At 36.7% G+C, this 11,557-nt stretch overlaps 1 protein-coding gene across 1 annotated transcript; it reads right to left on the bottom strand.

Annotated features, from left to right (window-relative positions):
• Window positions 1–1,095: 1,095 nt before the first annotated feature.
• Window positions 1,096–3,132, bottom strand: LOC109183764 (putative late blight resistance protein homolog R1B-23). The gene has a single exon (XM_019333830.1). It carries the CDS (start codon window positions 3,130–3,132, stop codon window positions 1,096–1,098), a length of 2,037 nt encoding a protein of 678 aa, XP_019189375.1.
• Window positions 3,133–11,557: the final 8,425 nt, after the last annotated feature.

Below are 11,557 nucleotides of genomic sequence, written 5' to 3'. Positions count from 1 at the left end.
AGCCAGCTGAAGAGATAGTTTAAACATAAATTTGGATAGTTTAAACATAAATTTCCATAGTTATTTCTTTGTTTTCTTGAGTAATATTGACTCTATTACAATATAGTATTTGTCGAATCTGTGACCTCCTATTTGAGAGAGCCATAGAGGTGCCATTTTGAAAACCAAACAACCAATATGCATTAATTAATAAATAAGTGTGAAATACAACTGGGTGGTGAAGAGTTCCAAGACCCAAGGACAAACCGATGAACTAGTTGCCCGTGCCAGCTACTTGATTCGCTAACCTTTTGACATGGTGAACAAACATGTTCCCAATGTCCCTAGCAATCAAACAACATTGCTTAATAATTAAATCTACATACGGAAGATCCAACAACAGCGAATTAAAATTGACACAAAAACTTAATCAATCAGACTACTCGACTATGAAATTGTTGTTCTCACGCCCTTTTAACCAAGTTAGTGCTTCCTTAACAGCTATTGCCTCAACGAGATAAGGATCTTGGAGACATCAACCTTCCGCTCCGGGCTGGGACGAACCTGCCACCATGATCACGAATTACCACCCCATATCCTGCGCCATCAACAAAAACCGCAGCATCCATATTAAATAAGATACAAATTAAATGAAAAACAAAACTCTTTTGGAAAAATGATTGAATTTTTAATTAGAAATTAAAATTATTGTTAAATTATACCATATTTATACAAACTACATGTATATATATATATTTTAAATACCATATCTATACAAACTACATGTATACACATATATGCATATATGTCTTTGTATTTTACGTAGTGATTGTAAAATTGACAACAGAAAAAAATATTAAGGATATACTTGGTAAGAAATTATTAGCATCTAACCTGGGCACATCATTATTTCTAATACAATATAATGACACTGGGCAGTAACGTATGCTGTGATTCATCATATGAGGGAATTCGCCCCATCACTGAAAAAAAACAATGCAAAATGGGGAACATATATGAAACCACATGAGAATTGAAGAACATATTTATTTTAAACAGATTGGCAAATAAAACAAACAATATAATAGAAGAGAAAAGAAACACATACCTAGCTAGCTAGCGAACATCATGAATCACGTCGTCGACAACAACAGTAAGTGGCGTATAGAAAGCATCAACTCGATTTAGGCGCGCTTTCCTGATATTGTACGCCTCCCAAGGGTCGTTTGACTTTTTCCGAAGCCACTTTCGCTCCTCCAGAATCTTCATGGCTACATCGACAACATAAGGGGAACACTGCTCCACCTTAATTGTCTTTAGAGTGTCAATATATCTAACTTCAAATAACATCTCTTCCAAACGATAACAACGTCTTAGGATTAGACAACTTAATTTTGGGAAATTGGTGCTCTTGACCACCCATTTCTGGAGATTTGTAGCCTCAATGAGCAACACTTCTAAGTTATAAAATTCTTCAAATGATCCCCACACTAGGTCAGAGAAGGCGTTTTCTAGTTTGAGCACCTTTAAAGCACTCAATACCCTTGGAAACTTCATTATCGGGAGATTAGTCCCGCTCAACCTCAACTTCTTCAGCCTTGTAGAAAACACTAGCTGCTCTAGATGGGTCATACTGTTTTCTGGGATTATAACGGTAAGTGTCTCGAGTTTCGACAAATACCTAATATAATCCAAATTGATGGTGGGGTTTCTGCAAGGTCCAGGGCTGCTACATGGCTCATCAAAGGCACCTTTATAGTAAACCTTGAGATATTCTAAGTTTGGGAACTTCTTATACACCTCTTCTGTGAAATGAGTTGGACTAACCCACGATAATGTTTGTAATTGCTCAATATTCCTGTTTGGAGGATCCACCTCATAGTAATTGCCAAGTTCAAGATGCCTTAAATGTGGTAACTCCCAAATTCTGAATGACAAATGGCCAGTTTTAAGTAGTTGTGGTTCACCACCACAAACAATAATTGTCTGCAAATTCTGATTGTTTGACACTACATCGTCTAAACCCTCAAACCACGGTGGTACAGATAGGTATCTCAGAAAAACTAAATCTCTTAAATGCAATGGCACTATTTCGAAGATTTGAAGTGCACTCAAATCTACAATTCTTAATAGCTTGAAAGATACCGACTTTACAAAATCTCCTTGAAAGAAGAAAAGAGAGCGAGGGTTATTTGTAGTAAAGAGCGCATAATAATCCAACCTATGTGAGTATAAACTTAACCAACGACATGAATTCACAAACATGTCTAATGGCAATCCTAAATCTTTTCGAGTATACGCCGCACATAGGAGACCCTCTTTTTTTGTTTCTCTCGTACAGAAGTCCCATAAGGAGCTATGTATCCAGCAAACATTAGTCATCTTATGTTCCCATTTGCTGATTGAGACCAGACCACTATGAACAAGACCATCTAAATAGCAGTAACCTTCCTCTTCTAAATCCTTGACCAATTGCCTCCCAAATCCCTTACACTCCATTTGCCTCACAAATCCCTCAGCAATCCATATCCTAATAAGCCTTTTCACATTGATTTTAAAGCCTTTTGGATAGACTGCAAAATTTAAAAAACAAACTTTCAAATGTTGGGGCAATTGATTGTAGGATAGAGTAAGCTTACTTAAGTGCTCGGCATCATTGTATAGAGGTCCCAATGTCTCGACTTCCTTTTCAATCTTCATCCATTCCTTTAAAATGTAATCACATTTAGAAAAACGCTCTGCAACCGCAACAATTGACCGTGGCAACCCTTCGCATTCCTTCACAACATGTTTGGCGATTTCTACAAATTTTGGTGCTCTTAGCTCTTTGGGAGAGAGTTTGTTGCAAAATAGATCCCAACTTCTGTTTGGATCCAATATGCACATTTTATGCACATTGCCAAATGTGGCAGCATCGCAACCAACAGCATTGAACTGAGTTGTCAGCAATATACGTATTTGGTATGAAGCATTAGGAAGACATGTTAGGATATCACCCAAAACTCGGGTGTTTGGTATATTATCCAAAACAAGAAAATACATATGCCTACCTCCCAAGTGCTTGTGTAATTTCTCTTTGATTAGTTGAGAAAGAGTGTTTCCCTTGTACTCTTGAGGCACAGTAACCCAAGCTCGAATGTAACCTTCTGCCATATCTGAGCCATAGACTCTTTTAGCCAAAGTAGTCTTGCCAATGCCTGGCAATCCTACAATTGAAACTATGTTTTTTGGCTCAAAGGTATAGAATAACATCTTTTTACCGCATTGAAGGCATCTTCATTAAATTGATCCTCAAGATTTGGAGAGCATGGCAAGGATGGTCCATCCAACACAACATTCTCAGGTTTCAACCAATGAATGGATGGATGAGTTTCACTGGTCATGGCTGCTTCGGGTTCACTGCTTCTGCTGTTGTTAATAATCTTGGACAGCTCTTCTGCATCTTCTGCAGCTTTTCGCAAGCTTTGATGGAGTTCCCCACGAGCTTTGGCTTGACACTTTCCGTCTTGGGCTAGAAGAAAGCTTCTTAGTTGTATCTCAATGTCATCTTCAGCTTTGAGCGCAAAGTCTCTGATTTTGATTGCCAGATGACGGGCTGGAGCACCACCGTTGTTGTATTCCTTCTCCAGAAAGGCTTGCAAAGAAGAAAGCTTCTCAAACAGAGAATTCAATGGCTTTTCAGCATGAAGAGACACTCTGTGGTTTGGTTTTCGGAACTCAAGGTCGATTGTTGCCATTAGAGAAGCCAATGCAACACAAGCCATCTCTCTTTCTATGTTTTTCTCTCACACGTACTCTCTCTGACTGATATGTTTCTGAGTAATTGATGAGAATGTATATATGTTTGAAGGGCCATTAATATGGAGCTAGCTGGATTCTCATCGTGCATGTACATGCTTGAATTTTTACAATTTTTTTAATGCAATCATACAACTCAGCAAAACTGTTAAGCACATGAAAGTCCATACTGAATTAAAAGTCAACTTACTGCCCAAATTATTGAGTGAACAGGATTAGGAATGATATCTTTTTGCAAACACAATTTCATGTATGACCGTTTATAATATTAATGTAGACCTGTCAAAATAGGCTTAGCCCGCTACGCTAGCCCGTCCTGCCAAAAAGACGGGATGGCCATTGAATTTTATTGCCCCTTTTTTGGTGGGCTTTTTAGCCCGGCCGTCACTCGAAATGGCGGGCTTTGGAGGGCTGACGAGGCCCGAGAAATCCGCCTACTATGTATACATTATAAATATATAGGGAAAGATTCAGGTGCAAGTTAGACTTCCTGTGCGGTTGTGCGAAGGACGCACCTTAAACATTAAAATGGCGCACCATAAGTATACAAACCACGCACTTAAGCACACAAACAAAACATGTTAAGAACACAAATCATGCACTTCAAACACACAACAAAGAACCTTAAGGTTTTAAAATGGTTCACCAAGTTTCACACAACTTACGCACCTTAAGCATACAAATTACGCACCTTAAGGAAAACAACACACCTTAAGAAGAAAACTTACGCACCTTAAGTTTCAACAACTACCCACATTAAGCACAAAACTCGCGCACCTTAAGCACAAAACCCACGCACCTTAAGCACAAAACCCACGCACCTTAAGCACAAAACTCACGCACCTTAAGTTTCAACAACTACTCACATTAAGTACACAACCACGCACCTTAAGCACAAAACTCACGCACATAAAGCACAAAATCCACGCACCTTAAGCACAAAAACCACGCACCTTAAATTTGACATAGATGCAAAAATTACCAAATTGTCACCTCATTTTTTAAAAATTTTTTTGGTAATCTTGAACGTTGATTTAAGCAAAATCAATGGCTCTCCTCTCATCGCACGACTGCGCCTGGGCGCGACAACCGCACCTGAACCTATATATACATACATACATACATACATATATATATATATATATACACACACACACACACACACACACACATATATATATATATATATATTTATTTATTTAATTATTTATTTATTTATTTATATTGAAAAATGTATTAGTAAGTAGTACATGTTTTCTCCACGTCTGAAGAAGTTGAGGTTGAGCTTGGTATGTGTATCATATCATCTTGTTTCTATTCTCTTCTATTATATTTGATGTGAGCCAAATTGTACATGTTTTTAGTGATAGTTTGATTATATTTGTTGGGTTTAAGTTCAAGAAAATGTCACAATAATTGCATATTTCCTTGTTTTCTAATTTTGATATTGTTTACACTGGTTTTGAATGTTTTATGGTGTTTATTAGTGTTTTTGGAACCATTGTAGGTCAAGTGCAAAAGCAAGGGAAATTTCAGACGAGTTTGGAGCCGAAATGGACCAGATGGTGCTGAAACGCAAGATTCGACGCGTCGAGCCAATGGCTCGACATGTCCAAATATTCCAGAAGCCAATCCGATCGGAGCTCAGCAAACTCGACGCATCGAGAAGTTCCAGTAGCGATTCGGGAGTCCAGCCAAATGCTCGATGCGTCGAGAAGTTGCAGTACCGAGCTGTGAAATACGATGCCACAGACTCGACACGTCGAGCTACCAATCGACGCATCGAGTCTGATATTTGGCAGCTTCTAAATTTGGGCGGAAAGCTTCCTATTTTGCCCCGGTTTGGTTTTCGCTATAAAACCCCGCCTCGGTTCACCCCTAGAGAGAATTATTCAGACTTTTGGAGACAAGAAAGAGGAGAATTGAGATCTACAAGTTGTCTTTGGAAGCAAGAAGAAAGCTAGGGAGATTTGGGAAAATCACTTCGTTTATTCTGGTACTCTTTTAGATTATTTGTAAACTCTTTATTATAATTGCTATGTATAATTTAGCCATGCTTGGCTAAATTCCATTAGAGATTTTTGGGTAAAAAGTGTTTATGAACCTATGTGCATGTTTATCATATTCTTCAATATATTATTATTTGGGTTATAAGTTATGTTGCAATTGTGATTATATTGTTGTTGCTAGTAGCTCAAGGCCCGAATTACTTGTTTCATAGCTTTATTTATGTCATAACGGGAGTTAGGCATAATTGAGAGTACACACAATTACACTTAACTGTTGCACCTTTGGAGAGGGCATATATGTAGGGAGTTTGATTCATGATTATTGTACATCGGGAGATGGTAGTAGTTAGGAGTTTATTATGAATGCTTGTTCTTATATTGTTGGGTGTTTATATAACATGAGTGAATATTCACTAGGGTTAGAGATTACGGGAGTAACTCTATATCATCTTTGCATTCTCACACTTGTTTAAACCCCAGTTTTAATATTGTTCATAAGGTTGTCACTAGCTAGGTGATTAAATACTTGAATTCCAGGAATCTCATTCTCTCTCTATTGTTTTCACAAACCTGGTACTTTTTTTAATTATTTTAATCAACCATCCATGATAATCATTAGGATTAGCTTCACAAGAATAGATTAGTAGCTAGTGCTTGATACGCCCCACTTCCCTGTGGATCGATAACTCGTTACTCCGAGTAATTATTTGTTTGAGCATTATACTGCAATCAATATTATTTTTGTTTTATTTGCCAAATCTATTTAAAATATCTTCTTCTCATATGGTTTCATGATAACTGCAGACACATGAGACCATGATAACTGCAAACACATGAGATGTTGGTTAATATGTTATGTGTCTGCCGTTGACATATTTTATACATGCAGTTAATATTTCACTACACCAAATAAGGCATTTAGCGACTGTTTTTTTTTTTTTTTAACGTTTAGCGGCGGTTACAAACCGCCACTATTGTGTTTAGCGGCAGTTATTCAACCGTGTCTAAATAGTGTGTTGTGAAGTATTTAGCGATGGTTTTCTACAATCGCGGGAATTAATGAAAAACTTATTTCGCGGTGGTTTTGAATGCATTTAGCCGCGGTTACATAACCAGTGTTACAATGAGGTACTTTTCTTTTGCTTTTAGCGGCGATTTTGAAACCACCGCTAAAATGAGGTAATTTTCTTTTTCTTTTAGCGGCGGTTACAAAACTGCCACTAAAATGAGGTACTTTTCTTTTGCTTTTAGAGGCGGTTTTGTAACCGCCGCTAAATAAATCTATTTATTTTTTCTTTAAATTTTAGTGGCAGCCATTAAGTGTCGCTAAATGTTTTTCTTTATTTATTTTTAAAAATTTTAGTGGCGGTTATTAAGTGGTGCTAAATAATGTTTTGTTTTCATAATTAAGTGTCGCTAAATGTTTTATAATTGCATTATTATATTTTTATAATTATTATTTAAATCTTTATATTGCAATCATAAATAAACTCTATGTACACATTAATTGGAACAAAATTCAATTGTAACTTATATTTGTCAAATAATTGTAACAAAAAACAAAGAATCTTTATATACTAGAAGCTAATAGTTCTGAGAAAAAAGAGCAACAACATTAAATTGTTTCAGGATCCATTGATTCATCTGCAACAATGAGAGAGAGGTTTCTAAGAAGATAGTACAAGAATACTTATTAATCCATTGACATTCAAAAGGAAACCAAAAGGCCAAATTTCATAAGAAGATGATCAACATTGTCTAAATCCACATCAAGTTAAAGTGGCCTTCGGAAAGTCCCAGTCTCCCTTTGTTCATTCCATCTTTCAACCTGAAAGGAACCCAATTGGACGTAAGATTAAAATATAGTGTATGCACTGTTAGGCATAATATGTGGCTCAAATTAAACATAGACCATGTCTCTAATGTTGGCGTCGTTTGCGTGCTAACATTCCTACATGATTTCCTACTTTGGCTCTCATTCTTGTAATTGCCGTACATTTCTCTTCTTTGTAATTATAAATAGGTTTAGGTTCATTGTTTTCAATGCATCAATTCATTAATTGTAATTCATTCCTAAGCAATTCATCTTGCAAGGTTAGTGGAATTGGAAGTGTTCAGATTAAAACTCATGATAACGTTGTCAGGACTCTTACCAATGTTTGGTATATTCCTGATTTGAAACGCAATCTGATATCATTGGGCACCTTGGAATCTCTGGGGTGCAAGTACACAGCTGAAGGTGGAGTTTTGAAGGTCATAAAAGGCTCTCTTATTCTCATGAAAGCTTCTCGTTCTGGAAGCTTGTATGTCTTGCATGGCAGTACTGTGACAAGTTCAGTAGCGGTATCCTCATCGATGTCTGATGCGGATCTCACTCAATTATGGCATATGCGTCTGGGGCATATGAGTGAGAAAGGCATGCATTTCCTGAGCAAGAAAGACCTCCTTGGTGGTTCAGGTACGGGTAAATTACAATTTTGTGAGCATTGTATTTTTGGGAAAGAAAAGAGGGTTAGTTTCTCTACTGCTACACACCGTACCAAAGATGTATTGGAATATATACATTCTGATTTATGGGGACCGACTAAATTCCAATCTATTGGAGGCTGTAGATATTTTATGTCTATTATTGATGACTTTTCTCGTAAAGTCTGGGTCTATTTCCTGAAACATAAAAATCAGGCATTTTCTATTTTCAAGACGTGGAAAATACTTGTTGAGACTCAGACAGGTAAAAAAGTCAAGAAGCTCAGGACAGACAATGGCTTGGAGTTCTGTGAGTCAGATTTCAATGACTTCTGTGCGGCAAATGGAATCGCCAGGCACAAGACCTTGCCTGGTAAACCCCAGCAAAATGGTGTTGCCGAACGTTTGAACAGGACTCTATTGGAAAGAGCTCGTTGTATACTCTCTAATGCTGGGTTATGGAAATAGCGTGATTTTTGGGCCGAGGCCATTTCTACTGCTTGCTATTTGGTAAATAGATCTCCACATTCATCCCTTGATTTCAAAATTCCAGAAGAAGTTTGGTCAGGTAATCCTGTTGACTACTCTATCTTAAGAGTTTTTGGATGTCCTGCTTATGCTCATTCCAGTACGGGTAAATTGAACCCGAGAGCTGTCAAATGCATTTTCCTTGGTTATGCCTCTGAGTCAAAAGGGTATCGTCTATGGTCTCCTGATTCTCGGAAAATCATTCTAAGTCGATATATCACTTTTGATGAAAATGCACTACGTTCTTCTGGAAAAGTTCCCAGTACAGATGAGACGCAAAGTACTAGTGAGAAGGTGGAGTTTGAGTTCAGGCCTATTGATAGTGTTACTACTGCTGATGGTAATACTAAAGATGATGCATCTACTAGCACCGCACCTCTCGTCGAGCCACAACGAGAGTATTCCATTGCTATGGATCGTCCTAGGAGGACAATTAAAAAACCTGCTAGGTACGCTAGTGACGATGAAACCAATATGGTTGCTTATGCTCTTTCAGTCACATAGGAAGTTGATGGTGATCCATCCTGCTATTATGAAGTTCTTCCTGTTGTTAAGTTCAAGTAGTGCTTGAGTTTAGTCGGTTGTTCCAGTTGTTAATTCTACAACAATTTGATCCAAGGTGGAGATTGTTAGGCATAATACGTGGCTAATTAAACATAGACCATGTCTCTAATGTTGGCGTCGTTTGCGTGCTAACATTCCTACATGATTTCCTACTTTGGCTCTCATTCTTGTAATTGCCGTACATTTCTCTTCTTTGTAATTATAAATAGGTTTAGGTTCATTGTTTTCAATGCATCAATTCATTAATTGTAATTCATTCCTAAGCAATTCATCTTGCTTTCTTTTCTTTCTTTTATTTCCCCACGTAAACATATATATATATATATATATATATATATATATATATATATATATATATATATATATATATTTACTTTGTATTCTCTATTTAGAGAGTAATATATATATATTTTATAATCTCCCAAATTAGCTATTGCCTTATTCTGTCATTTATATTATTTTCCTATTATTTAACTTCTATAATTCTCAATTTTCGATTCTTCGCTTCCGCATTATTCTGCTATATTCCTAACATGCACAAGTAGGAATAATACAGAATATATAAAAGAAAATAATCATGGAACACATAACATGAACGACAACACAACTAGTAAAACAAACCTAGGTGGTTATAATTGGTTTGGCAGTCTAGCAAGTTCATAGAGCTAACAGGAGCTGAGGCATTTTAAGTAAAAGAAGGAAAAGAGAGAGCCAAAAAAAGAAATAGAGTCACAAAGATTAAATCTACTTTTTCTTCATTTGGACATGAGACAACTTTCATTATGCCAATACAAAATTTGGTGCATGTCCATACAAAATTTTAGTATACTCAGTTTAGACACACCATTAGAAATCCAGCTACCAATTAAATAAATCATGAAACTACTTACAGTTGCCTCTAATAAAAAATATTATAGTAATCTGATTGCATATCATGTAGAAGATTATCCATTAACATGATGACTAGAGGATGAATTTTGCTTTCCAGTGTGAAAGATTGGTGCTTGCTTCCTTCATCGGGTACCTACATTACAAATCAACCAATTACAAATCAAATACGAGAACATAGAGTTTAACAGCACAGATACATCAAACCACTTTGAAACTCAATCTTCGACTCGGTCAGAGGGCTCACTAGTCATAGATTCATAAATTATAAATAAAAGTGACTGTTAATGAGATTGGGATACATTACTCCATATGTTAAGCAAAAGTAATAGATTCATAAATTATAAGTAAAATGTGAGACATACTATCAATATGCATTAAGAGATCTAATATATGTTGTTTTACATTATGGCTTGTGAACAATGCAGAATTCATTTGTTTTACATACAATCATAATCAATGACCAACACCAACAAGCTATGTTCAGTAGTTAAAAGTATTCTAATGAACAGTACAACAACCATTAAGGCTAAAAGTTAACTAGTTGACAGTGTTGAAAAAATAGCATTAAAATGGCATTTTAAGTAGCTATTTTGTGGTACAATTATCAGTGGGGTCCACTTCTGATTTGGGTCGGGTCAAAGTGGATTCGGGTTCTTCATAGTGAGACGAAGAGATTGATATATTGTACGTTCAAAACGGATAATTGGTGAATGAGATATTGATTCTCAAAGTAGACCCATTTGAGTTGAAAAATGAAGGGAAAAAGTGAAGATTTTATCCCACATTGGTTTGGGAAGAAGATTTATCCCACTATTTATACAAGAGCACTTTTAAAGTTTATTGAATTGTATAGCATAGAGGCTCTCTCTCATGCGTAGGGGGGTGCAAATCAAATCCCAAACTGTAGCATAAGTGTTCTGGTCTTTTGAAATGGTACGTGTCTATACTATTCACTTGACTGTTTGATCTGATTTTTAAATCAGATCTAATGCTATTGTTAGCAGACTTATAAGCACAAGTGAAGCACAACAAGAACACACAACACATGAATTGTTTTCTTCTCAAAACTCTGCTCCTACTCCTTTCTTTGCGTGTTCAAGGCTTTGCTCTAGTTCGCCGGGTTCGTTCGTTTGGGTGCTCAAACGTCGAATCGTAGCATGTTTTATCTTGGGAAGCCTAGGCCACAACGCTCCTAGAACTTTTGGGAGGTCGCAAATAAGGTTTTAAGGAAAATGGGCACTTCGCCTGACTCGTGCTAAAACCCTACACCAAACAGAAGCCGCGCCACTCTTCTTTCTTCTCTGGGTTTTGGGATTATGCTT

The sequence above is a fragment of the Ipomoea nil genome, unplaced genomic scaffold (assembly GCF_001879475.1).
Source record: "Ipomoea nil cultivar Tokyo-kokei standard unplaced genomic scaffold, Asagao_1.1 scaffold1173, whole genome shotgun sequence".
Classification (NCBI taxonomy): domain Eukaryota; kingdom Viridiplantae; phylum Streptophyta; class Magnoliopsida; order Solanales; family Convolvulaceae; genus Ipomoea; species Ipomoea nil.
Note: the sequence above shows the minus strand (reverse complement) of the source record. Positions and strands in the feature narration are given on the sequence as shown.